Here is a 20,892-nt window from a genome sequence, read left to right as displayed (position 1 = left end):
AATTAATTTATTTTTAGTGTAGTGTTAGGTTAATTGTAGGTAATTGTAGGTAGTTTATTTAATTAATTTATTGATAGTGTAGTGTTAGGTTTAATTGTAACTTAGGTTAGGATTTATTTTACAGGTAATTTTGTAATTATTTTAACTATTTTAGCTATTAAATAGTTCTTAACTATTTATTAGCTATTGTACCTGGTTAAAATAAATACAAAGTTACCTGTAAAATAAATATAAATCCTAAAATAGCTATAATATAATTATAATTTATATTGTAGCTATATTAGGATTTATTTTACAGGTAAGTATTTAGCTTTAAATAGGAATAATTTATTTAATAAGAGATAATTAATTTCGTTAGATGTAAATTATATTTAACTTAGGGGGGTGTTAGTGTTAGGGTTAGACTTAGCTTTAGGGGTTAATACATTTATTAGAATAGCGGTGAGCTCCAGTCGGCAGATTAGGGGTTAATAATTGAAGTTAGGTGTCGGCGATGTTCGGGAGGGCAGATTAGGGGTTAATACTATTTATTATAGGGTTAGTGAGGCGGATTAGGGGTTAATAACTTTATTATAGTAGCGCTCAGGTCCGGTCGGCAGATTAGGGGTTAATAAGTGTAGGCAGGTGGAGGCGACGTTGTGGGGGGCAGATTAGGGGTTAATAAATATAATATAGGGGTCGGCGATGTTAGGGCAGCAGATTAGGGGTACATAGGGATAATGTAAGTAGCGGCGGTTTACGAAGCGGCAGATTAGGGGTTAATAATAATATGCAGGGGTCAGCGATAGCGGGGGCGGCAGATTAGGGGTTAATAAGTGTAAGGTTAGGGGTGTTTAGACTCAGGGTACATGTTAGGGTGTTAGGTGCAGACGTAGGAAGTGTTTCCGCATAGCAAACAATGGGGCTGCGTTAGGAGCTGAACGCGGCTTTTTTGCAGGTGTTAGGTTTTTTTTCAGCTCAAACAGCCCCATTGTTTCCTATGGGGGAATCGTGCACGAGCACGTTTTTGAGGCTGGCCGCTTGCGTAAGCAACTCTGGTATCGAGAGTTGAAGCTGCGTTAAAAATGCTCTACGCTCCTTTTTTGGAGCCTAACGCAGCCTTTATGTGGACTCTCAATACCAGAGTTATTTTTATGGTGCGGCCAGAAAAAAGCCGGCGTTAGTTTTTCGGGTCGTTACCGACAAAACTCCAAATCTAGCCGTAAGTAATTAATAAAAATAAGATTTTTATAAAAGTAGAATAACAATGAAAAATTACATTTTGTATATTATTTTCTCAGAAATGAAAGTGTTGAAGTTTAAAATAAGGAACAATATAATTTCTCAGTATTTGTGTGACCATTATTTTTCTTCACATTCAGGTTACACTTATGTCTTCCACAAGCAGATATGTTTTTTTTAAAAAAAAACATAATAATAAAACTGAAACATTTTTGTATCATGTTGCTAAATGCTGTTTGCTTTTGTTTCCTTCAGGTATTGCAGTGGATAAAAATGGTTTAATCTACTTTGTTGATGCCACTATGATTCGTAAAGTGGACCAGAATGGAATAATTTCGACTCTGCTAGGTTCTAATGACCTTGCTGCTGGTCGTCCACTGAGCTGTGACTCAAGTATGGACATTACCCAGGTAAAGTTTTGTGAATTTGAATGCTTAGTTGAAGGAAAAGCTTAGTGACACTTTCATTAAAGTCGTTATTTTTATTTTTTTTGTAAGTGTGAAATTCTCATAACAATTGAAATAATAATTTTCAGTTAAGTTACTTCCTCTAACTTGATTATGCAATACTTGAGAGTACATTTTTGTCTGATAATATGATACAAGAGTATTATAATTGAGTCTTGAATGCAATTTTGTCCATTTTTTTTATTAATTGCGAAAGCAGTCAGTAACGTCTATGGATATTTGGAATTAATTTATATACCATATGGCATTCTTCAATTGGTCTTTTTTTCTTTTCTTTTTTTTTTTGCTTTATCTCTTGGAAAAAGATTTAATTATACCTTTTTTGCATTCCTAGATTCTTGACTTACCTCCCTGTGTGATGTGCAAACAGATTTTCTTTTATTTCTTAGAAATATTACATTAAATGATAAGCATGTGTGTCTTTTGGGAAAATAGTTTTCTATGCATTCACTCATTTTAATGCAGTCGTATGTGTCCTCTGCTTATGTTCCCCTGAAATAACAATTTATTCTGTGTTTTTACAAAGTCCCTGTTCACCTTTATAACACTATGGACTATAACTACATGATATTCCTACAGCAGTGGTGTCAATTAGATGAATTTTTACCCCTGTTCCTTGTTAGTTATACAAATAATCAGACATGTGACCTTTGAAAAACCCACATGCTGTCTCATGAGATGTGCCTCTTGTGAAGACATATACTTTGTCAATTTAAAGCATCTATAAGCTGTGGGCGTATAGAGGAAGTAGAGACCAACCCCTCTTTATGTTACTTAAGTATAACAAAGATTAAACTTGATTGAAAAACATTCAAGAAATCTAATAAATTCAAAATTTAATTAATTTTCATAAACAGTGAAGCAGTAACAACTTTAATTTGTTTAGGGAACTCAATTAGACTGGTAAATTATTTCCAAAAGATTGTTTTCTGAATGCTTAAGTTTGATTGAATATTTTTATTAAACATGCAAAAGAGACATAATACTGGAAACTAAAAACATATCAGTGCATTTCAATTGTGATTAGAAGCATTAATTAATAATTAATTATTTTATAAAAAGCTTTAATAATTTTAGTGATTCCTTTTACTGGGTATGTGTGACCTGCAGAGCATACTTCTGTATGTCGTGTGCATGTGCATCTACATTCACAGCATGTGCCTGTTCACTGTGTCTACTGTGACACACATCATACTGTGTCAATGCTATTATGTTAAACAGCCAAAAGCTGCAGATGCAATGCTACCTATGAGCCTATGCTGTGGATTTTTGGTATGCACAAAAAAAACATGTTTTACTGAAAGCATTTTTGTCCAGAAGTTTATAATGAAAAATAAAATGTTTGTAATCAAAACATTAATGCACTGTTGAGCATTTCAATGTCTACTAGTATGCACTTTAATGAAAACTTGCTTCTTACATTTAAATTTTATAATATAATTAATTCTTGAATACTTTATAGGTACGGATGGAATGGCCAACTGACCTAGCAGTTAATCCTATGGATAATTCACTCTATGTATTGGAAAACAATGTTATTTTGCGCATTACAGAAAACCACCAGGTCAGCATCATAGCTGGCCGTCCAATGCATTGCCAGGTGCCTGGTATAGACTACTCTCTTAGTAAATTAGCTATTCATTCTGCTCTTGAATCTGCAAGTGCAATAGCTATTTCCCACACTGGGATCCTTTACATTGCAGAAACAAATGAAAAGAAAATTAATCGAATACGTCAAGTGACCACCAATGGTGAAATATCTCTTTTAGCTGGAGCAGCCTCTGATTGCAACTGCAAAGATGATGTCAACTGCAATTGTTATGCTGGAGATGATGGTTATGCTACAGATGCCTTTTTAAATTCACCATCATCTTTAGCTGTGGCCCCTGATGGTACCGTATACATTGCTGACCTTGGGAATATTCGTATAAGAGCTGTTCTTCAGAACAAGCCTGTACTTAATTATTTCAACCAGTACGAAGTTGCATCTCCAGGAGAACAAGAATTATACATATTTAATATCAATGGAATTCATCAATATACTCAAAGCCTTGTAACTGGAGAGTATCTTTACAATTTTACTTACAGTGCTGATAATGATGTGATAGAGGTGGTCGATAACAGTGGAAATTCTTTAAAAATTCGAAGAGACACTAATGGTACACCACGACATTTTCTAATGCCAGACAATCAAATTGTTACATTAACACTATCTACCAATGGAGGCCTGAAATCAGTCTCAACACAGAGTTTGGAATTGGCTTTGATGACATATGAAGGGAATACTGGTCTTTTGGCAACTAAGAGTGATGAGACTGGCTGGACAGTATTTTATGAGTAAGTACACAGACAACATACAACATTTTGACAATGAGATGGTTTCTAATTGATACCTAAAGTGTCTCTAAAGCTAAATCGTGACAGATACTGTGTGGTTATACTGTGCAAAAGTTGTTGTATAAAGTTGTATAGACTGATGGAAGAATACACACATACAATATTTGTCATACTGAACCTCAGTACTTGCTGTTTTCTCCAGAATGTTTGCATGCTTCCCCTTGAAAGCTTTGTAATACACTTTTATTATTTATTTTCTTGCTTTTACTGTACTTTACATTTGAAAATTGTGTTTTTCCCCACTACCCCACAGAGGTTGGAATGCATCCTGTAGTATCAAGAAACCTAACCCTAAAATATTATACACATGGATTACTTGATTAATAGTGATGTCGCGAACAGTTCTGCCGTGAATAGTTCGCAGCGAACATAGCATGTTTGCGTTTGCAGCGGACGGCGAACATATGCGATGTTCGATTTGCCCCCTATTCGTCATCATTGAGTAAACTTTGACCCTGTAGCTCACAGTCACAAGACACATTCCAGCCAATCAGCAGCAGACACTCCCTCCCAGACCCTCCCACCTCCTGGACAGCATCCATTTTAGATTAATTCGGAGCCTGCATTCTTAGTGAGAGGAGGGACAGTGTAGCTGCTGCTGATTTAATAGGGAAATCGATAGCTAGGCTAGTGTATTCAGTGTCCACTACAGTCCTGAAGGACTCATCTGATCTATGCTGTAAGGACAGCACCCCAAAAAGCCCTTTTTAGGGCTAGAACATCAGTCTTCTTTTTTTTTTTTTCCTGTGTAATCTAATTGCAGCCTGCCTGCCAGCTCAGGCTCACAGCGTACACTGTGCCCACTTGCCCAGTGCCACCACTCATATCTGGTGTAACAGTAGTGTACATTTAAAAAAAAAAAAAAAACTTTTTTAATTTGAAATAATAGCAGTCAGTTTCCTTCACACGTGTGCATTTCAGGTCCTGCCAGGGCACAGTGTGACACCAGTGCAAGTCATATCTGCTAAAACAGTAGTGTACATTTAAAAAAAAAAAAAAAAAACCTTTTTTTAATTTGAAATAATAGCAGTCAGTTTCCTTCACACGTGTGCATTTCAGGTCCTGCCAGGGCACAGTGTGACACCAGTGCAAGTCATATCTGCTAAAACAGTAGTGTACATTTAAAAAAAAAAAAAAACAACCTTTTTTTAATTTGAAATAATAGCAGTCAGTTTCCCTCACACGTGTGCGCTCCAGGTCCTGCCAGGGCACAGTGTCACACCAGTGCAAGTCATATCTACTAAAACAGTAGTGTACATACATTTAAAAAAAACAAACCTTTTTTTACTGTGAAATAATAGCAGTCGGTTTCCCTCACACGTGTGCGTTCCAGGTCCTGCCAGGGCATAGTGTCACACCAGTGCAAGTCAAATCTGCTAAAACAGTAGTGTACATACATTTAACAAAAAAAACAACCCTTTTTTATTGTGAAATAATAGCAGTCAGTTTCCCTCACACGTGTGCGCTCCAGGTCCTGCCAGGGCACAGTGTCACACCAGTGCAAGTCATATCTACTAAAACAGTAGTGTACATACATTTAAAAAAAAAAAAAAACTTTTTTTTACTGTGAAATAATAGCAGTCAGTTTCCCTCACACGTGTGCGTTCCAGGTCCTGCCAGGGCACAGTGTCACACCAGTGCAAGTCATATCTGCTAAAACAGTAGTGTACATTTAAAAAAAAAAAACCTTACACTACCTGAACGATACAACATCATACCTGATGTTTTAAAGCACGTTATTCCAAACAATTTAGGAATGTTAGGTGATTTATGCCCTTTATGGATTAAAACCAGACTCTGCATCAACTATGTAATTTTCCATGGGAGTTTGCCATGAATCCCCCTCCGGCATACCACAGTCCAGGTGTTAGTCCCCTTGAAACAACTTTTCCATCACTTTTGTGGCCAGAAGGAGTCCCTGTGGGTTTTAAAATTCTCCTGCCTATTGAAGTCTATGGCGGTTCGCCGGTTCGCAAACTTTTGTGGAAGTTTGCGTTCGCCGTTCGCGAACGCAAAATTTTAGGTTCGCAACATCACTATTGATTAATGCAAGAGCTTCCCTAAATTGGACATAGCAAATTAAATAAGATAAAGAATAGTAAACAGGCTTTTCAAGGGTAATATCACTGGATTGGAAAATTATTTTGCTAAAGATTATCATTTAAAATGCTTTCAAAATATTTTGTGCACAAATATTTTGAAATACTTCGCTTAATTGCTGCTATATTCTATGCATACATAAAAAAAATTGACTTTTAATGATTAAGATAGAGTATGCAATGTTAATCAATTTTCTAATTTACTCCTACTATCAATTTGTATTCATTCTCTTGCTATCTTTATTTAAAAAGTAGGAATTTAAAGCTTAGGAGCCAGCCCATTTTAGGTTCAGCACCATGGATAGAGCTTGGTATTGGTGGATACAGTTAGCAAACCAATAAGCAAGCATAACCCAGGTTCTCAACCAAAAATGGGTCGGCTCTTAAGCTTTACATTCCTCCTTTTTAAATAAATATAGCAAGAGAATGAAGAAAAATTGATAATAGGAGTAAATTAGAAAGTTGCTTAAAATTGCACGTTCTATCTGAATCATTAAAGAAAAAAAAAAATGGGTTTAGTGCCCCTTTACGTGCACTTGTGAAAATTCAGTACTACTTCACTTAAATGGACAATGAACTCAATTTTTTTCTTTCATGATTCAGATAGAGCATGCAATTTTAAGCAGCTTTCAAATTTACTCCTATTATCGATTTTTCTTCATTCTCTTGCTGTCTTTATTTGAAAAGCAAGAATGTAGGTTTAGAAGCCGGACCATTTTTGGTTCACAACCTGGGTTGTCCTTGCTGATTGTCCAGCGTTCTGAACCAAAAATTGGCTAGCTCCTTAGCTTAAATGCCTTCTTTTTCAAATAAAGATAGCAAGAGAACGAAGAAAAATTGATAATATGAGTAAATTAGAAATTTGCTTAAAATTGCATGCTCTATCTGAATCATGAAAGAAAAAAATTGGATTCAATATCCTTTTAAACAACCTGCAATATGTGTATTGCATAAAATTCTCTACCCCGCCGCCCAGAAACACACTCCAGAGGAGGTACAATACCCTTTATATACATATCTAACAATCTATGCTCTACATACATTTCTAATTAGAGATCACGCATTACATTACAATGCAGTTATGTTTACCTTATTTCAGAATCACTGAGCCATAGGTTTCTTTAGGGAACTGGAGAAAGTTCTAAAAAAAATAGCAGTGATAATATACTGAATTTATATAGATGTAAAAGTATTGGTTATCTTTAAAAAAAATATTACAAAAACAAATCACTGTGAATTTTCAGCAGCAGTCCCCACTGCCCACTTGTGTACCATTACTGATTCCCTTCAGGCATCTTTACCCACCTTAAAGAATTTCATGTTCTTTACATTTCAAGTGAAATAAAATTCCTGTGGGCACTGGAGACAGACGATATACACAAACATAAATACAAATAACCAAGGTATGGAGTTTCTTGCTGCTTTAGAAAATTGAAGTCTACCAAGCTAAATAACTTATATAAATTCTTTGTGTTGTAAGTTTAATTTTTTTTCCCAGTTTTATTTTAGCCACTTCCTCACCTTTTGCTGCTTTTCACTTGAACCAGGGGTTACTATGGCAACCTCTGTTGTTTGAATTTGTGCTAGAGCTCTGGCAGCCATTTAAATATCCCAGTGAGATATATTCTGCATGCAAATAAAAATGCATAACTATAAGCAAAAATACTTACTAGCAAAATAAAAAAAAAGATGTCTTTAAAGGAACTATACAGTATTTAAAAACAGCATATGATTAACCAATGATCTGCCAACACATTGCTACGCACCTCTTTCTGGCAACCTAGGGATTAAAAGGTTTTGCAATTAGTGCCAGAATAAATTCATAGTGTATTGACTATAATATTAGAGAGCTTATAACATGTATTTTGTTGTATAGACACAGAGAAACTAAATGCAAACATTTTAGAATGTCACATATATGTATTCTTCAAGTGCAGGTAGAAAAAAAGACAAATTCTTAGGTTAAAGGGACTTTGTACTCAGCAATATTTTCTCATACATATGAAAGGACAGTTCAGATACTAGCTATTTTGGCTGATAATACTAAAATAAAACTAGTGGTGCGCTCAAGTGTTTTTTGCACTAGAAGTAAGCTGTTTACGCTTGTCGGGTTAGAATATCGTGTGCACATTCAAGTATTTCCCCATAGAAGTCAATAGAAAAAAACAACCCACTCTCATATGCAGAATATTGGAATGACAAATATTTACAGTAAATACATAGTTAAAACCTTTATTAAAAATAAACATTGCATAAATATGCTTTTTCATGTTTTTATCTATTTAACTGCAGATGGCTCCAATGCACACACACACACACACACACACACATATATATATATATATATGCATACATACATATGTATTTATTTGTGTATATGTGTCTGTAAATAAATATATACACATGAAAATACATATGTATGCTATATTTGTGCAACTTTTATGTTTTGCGAAACAGGTAACCAGAGCTCTGAATTAACGGTAATCATTCTAGCGTAAATCGCGATTGCGTTCAAGCGATCATGTTTACTTTCAACTTGTAATACCAGCACAAATCCCCGCGATAAAACCCTTATCACTCGGGTGCAAACGTTTGCACTCCACTCGTAATCTGGCCCTTAATTTGGTAACTCACTTCAAAAGGGATATTAAATACCTGCTAATAAAAATTACTGATCCATTCATCTAGGAATCATTAAATGAATCTATTAACTAACAGTATGTCCCCCAATGTTAAACTGTGTGGTACCTTTCCACCTGTGCTTAGGGCCAGTGATGTGGAATCCTCTACCAGAATTTAAGACTGAACACTCCCTGCGCTCTGATAACCAGAGCATAAAAGCAGTTGAGTAAGTCTTGGATAAATTAAGACCCCACTTTTGAGGTGGCAGAGAGATAAGGAAGCAGATCGCTGCTATTTATCTTGCAGTTTTAGACAGTTTACACAGGCATACATATTTTAAACAATGATCTATAACTTATGCGATGACTACAAATCTGAATATATAATCTATATAAACAAACCTATAAATATCACACAGTTATATATACGCATACAAATCTACAGCTGGAATTCTATCACAAAGCACTGAAAGAGAAATGTATACATTAAGTTTTATATCTTTTTTTTGTTTCTTTTAAATCTGCAAAAATAGTTTCTTGTGTAAAAACAAACAAGTAGTTATTGCAACCTGCATTTCTGCTTGTTCAAAAGTGACTAAACAAACATCCCAAGGATCAGCTCAATCAGAAATTCTGATTGGTAGAGATAACTTGTAGCCATCTGTTCCTCTTCAGTCAGTAATATGCATTATTAAATATATGTTGCAATATGTGGAGGGTTAGTTGGGATGTGTGTGTTCTAGTAAAAATGCAGGATGTCTGTTTCTGACATTTGTCTGGTAGAAAAAATAATGTTCCCCTTGACACTCTTTGACCATTCTAACTTTCTATATAGCAAAAATATATAATTTGGATACTGAATGCTAACATTCAAATGTAGAATATACTGGAACCACATTGCATACACCTACTGTATATCAACAGCTATTTATCTTATAATAGATATGTAAAGGCCATAAGCTTTTAATTACTATAATGTGCACATTGTTTAATGCATGAACATTACAATACTAAGTGTTAACAAAAACAAAATTACGTTTTTATGATGAATGTATACTCCATATAGCATGATTCCATATATGTAGTGTTAATTGTGCGTATTAAAAATGTAGAACTAAAACATATATAATACATTTTTGTGCGCAGTCCTACTGATACAAATGAGATCCGTCATTTTTAATTAAGTTAAAAAAAAACACTGTAAAACCGAACATATGTGTTTTTATAAAACATCAAAAATTGTGTGTACATTTATCTAGTAATCAACCATAGTATGCAAATGCAGGACAGTGTCACTAGCAATTTACAGAAGCCCCATCACAGCTCTGTTTATATATCTTCATCTAACTCAGTGCTATTCCCAAGGCTGTTATCATTGGACACGTGTCATCAGAAAATATACGTGAGACCATAATTCAGGCCTTGGCTCTACTGCATTACCATATTAATTAAATGCTTTCCTGCTAGTTTTACATTTACCACTTTAAACGAAAAAGTGTGATTACTGTCACTTGTTTTTTTCTTTCCCCGAGTTCTTTACAGAAAGTGTTTGTTTGTTTTTTAACTCCAACTTTGTAGCATTTCAGCCTAGAAACAAAAGAGAATGATTATCATTATTATTAGAGACAGGGGCAGAGTGAATGGATACCGAACCCTGGTTAAAGAACATATTTTCAGGCCCCCATACATAATGCTCATTGGTAACTAATAATTCTAATAGTAGAAACTCTTATTTATAAATAATATAAAATAAATACAGAAAGAAAATGTTGTTTTAGATTGCATGCATGGCCCCTGCAGGTGGGACCCCTGTTGTGTATGTCTGCTATATGCCATAATGATGTATGGCTCCTCCTGGGTATGCCTCTAATGAAGTGAGGAGGAGCCCCACAAAATGTATTAGGCCACGCCAATGTTTTGTGACGGTTGGTCCATTCAGCATCCGGCGTGTCTGGACGCTGTGTTTGAGAACTGTAATTGTGTGGGGGAGCGACATTTTGCTGGGAAAGGATACAAGTCTATCCTGTGTTACCCAAACCGAGTACATGAGAGGTGAGACCGATAGCAGTGGGATACTAACAGGAGCATACACACAACGGAACCAGGACCTGGAAAGTAACCCCACAATGACATCTGCTGCACCAACAATTGTTGCTTTACAAAAATCATGCTCAGTCTCTAATTAGATCACACATAGGGACTCTATTGTAGCCACTCTCCCATGCCATCTTACACCTCCCAGGGAAACTTACCTGTATTTTACCAGGGAGAGTGTTTTCTCCTTAAAGATAGTATGTACAATTTAAATCTTTCCTCTAGCATCCACCCACTCAATATTACCCCCTTTCTTCTACCTTCAAAGTACTGACTTCTCCAATTCTAAAGATATCACCACTAGACAAACACATAGGGCCCTATTTATCAATGCCCGGAGTCGCTTCTGTGAACCTGTCCGCCCAGGATTGCAGCCAGTGGTCAGCAGTACACTGCATTTAACTTTGCACTAGCGGCTGCTGGTGCAGTGCTACCACCTTCTCATGCTAGACCAGTGACATGTAAACGAGACTGCACCGAAGGCACTCCAAAGCTGCATATGCAGCTTGAAAAATGGAGCCATGGTTGTGGCAGTTTACCTCCCATCTTATTATGGTGGGGTATAAACCATACAGCATCAGAGATCTCATATAAACCGAAAGGTGAAGTCCGTTGCTACAATTCCTTCATGTGGAGAAACATATGCTGTTCAAAACACTGCTGCGGGGGTCATAACCAAAGCGGTGGAATCATGCACCTAATCAAACAAATACATCATGAGTAGCAGCACTCCAAAGTATCTTTAAAAAAGGAGACTTTATATCAAATCATTAAAATATCACCGGAGGATGGTTTGATACATTTTACGTGTTTCACACTACAAACAGTGTAAAAAGTGTAAGATTATCAACCTATCAGCAAGTGATTATATTTTAATGATTTGAAATAAAGTCTGTGTTTTTTAAGGAACTTTGGAGTACAGCCATTCATGGTGTATTTATCAGAGATCACATACCCCAGACTGTGGAGTTTATGTATGTGTGTAAAGTAGTACCAAGCAGACATGAGAAGGGCTACAAATGAAAGTATAAATTTATAAAATGAACATCCAGTCTTCACTAACCTAGGCATGAATCTCCCTACTTCCAAAACGTCACCACTTTTTAAATACCTGAAACAGTGTCAATTTAAATGGAGGTAATACACAAAAACAAACAGCATGCTTATTGTTTGTGATGTTCATCAACTTTACCCACCAAGTACTTTTTGAAGACCAATTAAAGCTAACTATAAATGGAACTAGTCATTTTGTTAACCAATAATTCCTAAGAAAATTAGCAATTTTCTCTATATAACTTTTTGTATTATCATTGTACTGTTTTTGATTAGTGCTACTGGTTGGATATAGATGCATGATTATACAGGGGTACATTATTTATGGCCATCATAGAAACTAAACAGCATATAGTGAAAGCATAATACAAAATGAATAATTAGCTTGCTACATCATTCTAGATACAATACATCGAGAAACATCAGGAATTACATAAGTTAGAAGAAAAGAAAAAAAAAATCTTAACACAATGCCGGCTTCTAATGTCCTTTAAACCTAACACAACTTATTTTTCATGATATCCTTTCAATAACAGCAAGGAAGCAAGATATTCTTTTTCATAATATCAAGGACATATATTGCAGAAGTAATGAAAAAACTATTACGTTGAAAGAATTGAGCTTCTAATTAGGTGCAAGAAAAAAAGTCAGTATTACATAGACTGCATTCGCTATCTGAGTTACAAAGGACAGTTCAAGATTATTCCAGCAATGTCACCTTTTTCCTTTGCTACATTGCATTGCCCAAAACCATGTGACATTTATTGAATAGTCTAAAGAACAAGTAGAGTGTTTGACCTTAAGATATTTACTCTAGTGAATAAGGCAATATTATCTCTTACAAACACATCAATTTTGCATCATGTAGGACAGGAATATCTATGGTGAGTCACAGTATTTTAACTACACAAAAATGCAGATAACATTTTGTTTAGAGCAAAATCCAAAATCTTCAAATTGCCAATTTTTTTAATTTTTAAAACAACTTTAGATTTCTTTGATACCAAAACAAATTTAAGTTACGTAGAATTGCTAACTTCATAGTATTCAACCTAGTCATTGTACTATTTTTTTCTTCCACCTCTCATTTTTGATTTTCTTCATCTTTACATTATATTTAGTTTATGACATCTTTGCTTGCTTCATTATTTCCTTATCTTTTTTATTTTCTGTCCCCAAGGAACTATGCAAATAGTAAATAAGAGGGTCCCACTGAGCTGAAGTAGATTCACGTTTATTAAGGAATACAATGCAATTCTTCCAAAACTGGAAACGTGTTGAAGTAAAACTATAGTTTATCAGTCAATGACACGTTTTGTAGTAAAGCTAAATCTCCTAAAAAGAAATTGAGGAGCAGACAAGTTCATTTTGAAATATCTCATTTCTATAGCATGCTTTGCAGACTCATATTACAAAATATTTTGCTTAGATTGTCCCTAAAAAAAAGCTACAGGGCATAACAATTTTACTTTAAAATGTTGTACGTAAAATTTAGAAACATAAAAACTAAGTGTGGTGAAAATAAAATATATTTTTGTAAATAGGTTAAAAAAACCAAATATTTAGGGAAGATCATTTCCATAAAGAGCTTATTTGTAATCTCATTACGCTGCAGTATATGATAAACCTAACTTCTAATAAGTTACAATATATGTTATTATGAAAATAAGTATTACTAGACTGTTCATTGAGAACCAGGATAGCTTTTGACATAGGGCTGTTGACTGAATGGTAGTAGTTGACATGCCACTCATGCCTAGTAGAAGATTTATGTATTTATTTAATTATATATATTTTACATTTTGTGTATTAGAGCTAATACTGAAATGCCGTAAATATAAAATGACTTTCATAACTCTTGAGGCTAAAGTGCTTGTATGCAAGTCTTTGAAATACATGCTTTTTAATTTGAGTGATCTTAAAGGGACATAATACTCATATGCTAAATCACTTGAAACTGATGCAGTTTAACTGTAAAAAGCTGACAGGAAAATATCACCTGAGCATCTCTATGTAAAAAAGGAAGATATTTTACCTCACAATCTCCTCAGCTCAGCAGAGTAAGTGCTGTGTAAAAAGTTATACTCAGCTGCTCCCAGCTGCAGGTAAAAAAAATAAAAAAATGAAGAAATGAACAGCAGCCAATCAGCATCAGCAGTGCTGAGGTCATGAACTCTTACTGTGATCTCATGAGATTTGACTTAACTCATGAGATTTCATAGTAAGCTTCCTTTACCTGATTGGTGAAATAATATGAGAGTGCACGAAGCTCATCCTTTCAGTTGTCCCGGGACAGACATACTAATATGCTGCTTAGAAATCCTTTACAATGGGAGGTGGCTACTGAGGAACTTTTGAGGTAAAATATCTTTCTTTTTTACATAGAGATGTTCAGGTGATATTTTCTAATCAGCTTTTTACAGCTATGCTGCATCACTTTCAAGTGTTTAAACATTTTGGTATTATGGCCCTTTAACTTAAATTCTGTGCTACCCCAAAGAAAATTGATTGAGTCTTTTGGAGATTAATATTGAAACTAGTGTTTTCCTGGCTCTTTCCAATTTACGTGCAAACCTAAAATGTTGGAATAATTTAAGCTTTTGTTTGCTATCTAAGGACAGTAATACATGGTAAGACACTGCCAACAGAATAATATAAGGTTGCCCACTAGTACAACCATGAATTAGATAACTGTAGGAAGAGACATACAAATATATTTATATCCTTTAGGTAACATTACATCAATAAATATAAAATAAATATTGCGATACTTAAAGGGTCATGAACCCCAAAATTTTTATTTCATGATTCAGATAGAGCATACGATTTTAAACAACTTTCTAATTTACTTCTATTATCAAATTTTCTTCATTTTATTGGTATCTTTTGTTGAAAAGCAGTGTCGTAAGCTATGGAACATGCACATGTCTAGAGCCCTATATGGCAGCAGTTTTGTAAGAATGTTATCCATTTGCAAGAGCCCTAGATGGCAGCACTATTTCCTGTCATTTAGTGCTCCAGACACTTACCTATGCATCACTTTAACAAAAAATAACAAGGGAATGAAGCAAATTTGATATTAGGAGGCCTACTTACCAAGCCGTCAACTTACTTGCATTCGATGGCACCAATATGCTCGCCTGACATCGCCTAACATTGCGGCCGCGGACCTGAATACGCTCTCCATATTTAACAAAAAAGCTGTCAAAAAGCTGCGCACCAAGTATGGGGTGATGAGCAGCGTACTGTTGTTAACTAACAGTTATCGATCTCGCTGCTATTCGGCTTTTTCACAGCTTTATTTATATACTGTCACTAAACACCGCCACTATACTAAACTGTTTAGCCCCTATCCCGCCGCTCCCCAACCCCGCCTCAACTTTAATAAAGGTATTAACCCCTATCCCGCTGCTCCCCAAAACCGCCTATTAACCCCTAAACAACCCGCTAACTTTATATTAAATATTAACTCATCCCTATCTTATAATAAATTAAAATAAACTATATTAAACTAATAATTAACCTACCCTAACTATTATACTAAAATTACATTAAACTATATTAAACTAATAATTAATCTACCCTAACTATTATACTAAAATTACAATAAACTATATTAAACTATTAATTAACCTACCCTAACTGCTATACTAAAATTACATTAAACTACAAATTAAATAAACTATATTATATATTTAAAAACCTAACCCTACTCAAATAATTTAAATCTACAATTAAAAATTACAAAGTTACAAAAAACTAACAACTAAGTTACAAAAAATAACAAACACTAAGTTACAAAAAAATAAACACTAAGTTACACAAAATAAAAAATAAATTATCAAATATTTAAACTAATTACACCTAATCTAAGAGCCCTATGAAAATAAAAAAGCTCCCCCAAAATAAAAAAAACCCAGCCTACAATAAACTACTAATGGCCCATAAAAGGGCCTTTTGTGGGGCATTGCCCCAAAGAAATCGGCTCTTTTACCTGCAAATAAAAAATACAAATACCCCCCTGCAAAAGCCGACATCCATCCTCAACGAAGTGGAAGAAGTCCTCATCGAAGCCGGCAGAAGTCTTTATCCAAGTGGGCCAACGTCTTCTATCTTCATCCATCCGGCACGGAGCAGCTCCATCTTCAAGACATCCGACGCAGAGCATCCTCTTCTTTCGACGACTTCTTCAACAATGAAGTTTCCTTTAAATGACGTCATCTAAGATGGCGTCCCTTAGATTCCGATTGGCTGATAGAATTCTATCAGCCAATCGGAAATAAGGTTGAAAAAATCCTATTGGCTGTTGCAATCAGCCAATAGGATTGAGCTTTCATCCTATTGGCTGATCCAATCAGCCAATAGGATTGAGATCACATTCTATTTGCTATTCCAATCAGCCAATAGAATCCGCGCCGGATGGATGAAGATAGAAGATGCCGTCTGGATGAAGACTTCTGCCCGGTTGGATGAAGACATCGGCCCGCTTGGATGAAGACTTCTGCCAGCTTTGATGAGGACTTCTGCCGCTTCATTGAGGATGGATGTCTGCTCTTCAGAAACTGTAAGTGGATCTTCGGGGGTTAGTGCTAGGCTTTTTTAAGGGTTTATTGGGTGGGTTTTAATTTTAGATTAGGGTTTGGACTTTTGAAAAAGAGCTAAATGCCCTTTTAATGGCAATACCCATACAAATGCCCTTTTCAGGGCAATGGGAAGCTTAGGTTTTTTAGATTAGGTTTTTATTTGGGGGGGTTGGTTGTGTGGGTGGTGGGTTTTACTGTTGGGGGGGAAGTATTTGTATTTTTTATTTACAGGTAAAAGAGCTGATTTCTTTGGGGAATGCCCCACAAAAGGCCCTTTTAAGGACCATGGGTAGTTTATTTTAGGCTAGGGTTTTTTTTATTTTTAGGGAGGCTTTTTTATTTTCATAGGGCTCTTAGATTAGGTGTAATTAGTTTAAATATTTGATCATTTTTTATTTTTTTGTAACTTAGTTGTTAGTTTTTTTGTAACTTTGTAATTTTTAATTGTAGATTTAAAATATTTGAGTAGGGTTAGGTTTTTAAATATATAATATAGTTAATTTAATTTCTAGTTTAATGTAATTTTAGTATAGCAGTTAGGGTAGGTTAATTAATAGTTTAATATAGTTTATTGTAATTTTAGTATAATAGTTAGGGTAGATTAATTATTAGTTTAATATAGTTTAATGTAATTTTAGTATAATAGTTAGGGTAGGTTAATTATTAGTTTAATATAGTTTATTTAAATTTATTATAAGATAGGGATGAGTTAATATTTAATAGTTTAATTAAAATAATTTAATATTTAACTTAGTTGTTAGTTTTTTTTGTAACTTTGTAATTTTTAATTGTAGATTTAAAATATTTGAGTAGGGTTAGGTTTTTAAATATATAATATAGTTAATTTAATTTGTAGTTTAATGTAATTTTAGGATAGCAGTTAGGGTAGGTTAATTATTAGTTTAATATAGTTTAATGTAATCTTAGTATAATAGTTAGGGTAGGTTAATTAATAGTTTAATATAGTTTAATGTAATTTTAGTATAATAGTTAGGGTAGGTTAATTATTAGTTTAATATTGTTTAATTTAAATCTAAAGTTAAGTTTTAATTTATAAGATAGGGATGAGTTAATATTTAATATAAAGTTAGCGGGTTGTTTAGGGGTTAATAGGTTTAGTAAGTTGTAGTGATGTGGGAGGCCAGGGGTTTAGGGGTTAATAACTTTATTTAGTTGTGGTGGGCTCCGGGAGCAGCGGGATAGGGGTTAATACATTTATGTAGGTGGCAGCGGTGTCAGGGCGGCAGATTAGGGGTTAATAAGTATAATGTAGGTGTCGGCGGTGTCGAGCGGCAAATTAGGCGTGATTAAGTGTAATGTAGGTGGTGTCGTATATACCTCTGCCTAAGGGCTGTCACTAAATGAGTGTTTAGCAACAGATGTATATGTATGATTCTCGCAAAAGAGGATAAAAATTAGATGCTTGTAAGAATTATTCTTATATGACTTTATATGCCTTGGCTAGACAAAACCCTAACTATAGACAAATATTTAATCTGGGTTATCTAACAGATTAAATTAATAATCATATTTATCAAATATTAGTTGACATAAACTATTTATTAATCACAGAAAGATGAATACATACCCCGAGATCTGGAGGCTGAAGATAACAATAGCCTCATACAAAGGCAAAGCTTATATACACATTTTAAGCCAATGAAATCAAAGCATACCATAAATGAAAAGGCTATCTTTGTATTTTTAAACTTCCTTAAAAGACTTTATAATTTTGGCTGACATATAGAAAATACTATTTTAACTTGTTCATGCGCAGTGTATTAGAGTGTTAATAATACTTTGTTTAGCTAGCAGTATAGGTGTTTTGATTGACAACAGCAACTGAATGTAAATGTCACCGTTTTAAATACATTGTCTTTAAAACACTATTTAACCCATTACTAACTAAACTGACTAATCCTATTTAAGTTAATTTAATTTATAACTCTTCCATATTCTATATCTTAATTTATATCTAAATGTTTTATTTATGAATAACATATTTAATGTGTAATTCTTCTTTGAAATTGTATATTTTCCTAATCATGATTTTATAATTTATTCTAATCATGATTTTATAACTCCACATTCCCCCACTTTCTTTTCTTTTTGTCAGACACAATCCCAATGATTAAACACTAAGGGCCAACACAGAAGAAACTATCAGACATATACCAGACATATTTCAAACAATAGACAGTGGATTTGACTTCATACACTACTATAAAGAATGTTCCAATAATTACATAGTTCATAAATAAAGATGTTCAAGTCTTGATTGAAGGAATCAAATCAATAGCAGCGTCATTGAAGAAAAAGTTCAGTTCATAACTACCTTGGTAGTAAGATACATTTGTTGCAGAATTGAAAGCAATAAAGTCTGTAGGAGCAGTTCCATCAAGAAATACAACATGTGTGATCTTCACAGTGCTTACAAACAGGAACAGTAGTGTATATAACCACTGAAAAGGCCATGGAAGAACCATAGGGTGAAACAAGTAGATGACACAGCTATTTGCAGGTAACGATTGCAGCAACCATAGGTAAACTTGTCACAAGGCCTCAGCATGTCCAGTAGTAGTCAGGCAGTTCAATTCAGAAGAGCCCAAGTGCAAATCAAAAGAATTCCATCCAGACACCAAGAAAAGAGAGAGATAGGAGTATCCTAAAAAAAAATTAAAAGAAAGTATAAGTATACAATATTGAAATCAAATTATTCTATATGTCAGTCAAATTGGATTAGGAAGCCTAGTTGTATCAAGCGAAACTGATAAGCAGAATACAAAGGTACATAAGGTTTTTGTTGTGAATTAAGATGTTCCAGGGTTGTAAGTTGTCTAACTAATTTTTTGTTTAACCGCTTTTGATAACAAATACAACCACACATAAAAATAAACATAAAAATTTGAACAATAGTTAAAACAATAACAGGGTGTAACATAATATTAAAAAATTGAGTAGCTGTACTACTATATCCAAATACAGATTCCCACCAAGATATATTTGCATCCTGTAAAATACTAGAAGTAGCTGATTTTAAAATTCCTTGTTCATGTCCAACTGTAATTTTAGTATCTACAGAAATATATTTTAAATTTTGTAACAAGGAAGAAATTATAGTAGAATCAGTTAACCATTTCTTCATTTGTGATCCCATACCCAAAGGTAAATTATAAACATAAAAATTCATAACATGGTCCCATGTTAAATTTAAAGTAATATTAAGAGTTTGGGGCATGGTAAAATTCCAATTAGATGATGCAATATATTTAAGTGGGATAGTATTACACCAGGTACCAGGTAATAAATGAGAACTAGCAAATACATTATCCTGTGTTTGGAATATAATAGTATCAGAATTAAATAAATGAAAACAAACTCTGTCAGATCCTAAATAAAATACCGGTCTAAGTACATTAAAATGACTTTGTAAGGTACAAGACTTTTGATTTTCCCAACATGTTTCATTGGTTGTATGGAATTGTGAAAGGGAACAGATAAACGAATTTGCATTGGAATGACACAATGATACATCAACAAGTGTCCATTTTGATTCATCAATGTTATGTGACACCCATTGATGTGACAATACTGGAAACAGTAATGAACCATTAGCAGGAAGACCAATTGTCGCTAAGCGATAAATAATAGTATCTTTACCAGACCAAGGAATTAATGTATTAATCATACAAAATTCAGTGGTGCAGTCAGATAAAATTACTTCCCACCATAAAAGATGTGTCATGGCAAAATTAGTGACTGACTTAGATGCAGCTAAACTTAAAGAAGCTGGCCACTTTCCAGACCATAAACTTTGAAGTTGAATCTTTAAGTCAGTAGATAGATCAGATTGTACTTGAGAGCATAACATAGCCCAGGCTGTCTCATGTGTAAAATTATATAATTCATTTACTAAAACATTATATTTATTTTTAATAATATTAGTAATATCCACCATAACATAAGTTTGATGTTGCTGGAGATTAGCAATATTATTGTTAATTCCATATTGAGTATCTAAGCCTGTAGCTGCATGAGAGGCAAGATTTGCTAATTTATATCTTAATATTTCAGAATTTATTTGTGCAGTAGAGCCAATCATACTACCATATGCTCCCAAGCCAGTTGCAAGTACATCTCTCCTAGGTCTATGATTAGATCGAAGAGAAACATTTTGCAGTAAACTTTCATGAAACCACCATTGGAATGATTTTTCTTGTACAGACACAAAGGGAGTGCAGTTTGAATATTGTGTAGAAACCATCCACCTTGACAATTGAAGATGCCAAGTAACTAAACGATATTCAACATCATAAGCAACTTGTGTCGCAGAATCTAAACGTACCTGAATAGGATC

At 34.2% G+C, this 20,892-nt stretch overlaps 1 protein-coding gene across 1 annotated transcript in view; it reads left to right on the top strand.

The window, feature by feature from the left end:
• Positions 1-20,892, top strand: part of TENM2 (teneurin transmembrane protein 2) — a 1,369,502-nt gene that overhangs the window by 1,266,543 nt on the left and 82,067 nt on the right. The window contains exons 22-23 of the mRNA XM_053719586.1: positions 1,477-1,631; positions 3,151-4,025. Of these exons, the coding sequence (XP_053575561.1) occupies positions 1,477-1,631; positions 3,151-4,025 (1,030 nt within the window). The remainder of the gene's footprint in view (positions 1-1,476; positions 1,632-3,150; positions 4,026-20,892) is intronic.

This window comes from Bombina bombina, chromosome 6 (assembly GCF_027579735.1).
Source record: "Bombina bombina isolate aBomBom1 chromosome 6, aBomBom1.pri, whole genome shotgun sequence".
Taxonomy (NCBI): Eukaryota; Metazoa; Chordata; class Amphibia; order Anura; family Bombinatoridae; genus Bombina; species Bombina bombina.
Note: the sequence above shows the minus strand (reverse complement) of the source record. Positions and strands in the feature narration are given on the sequence as shown.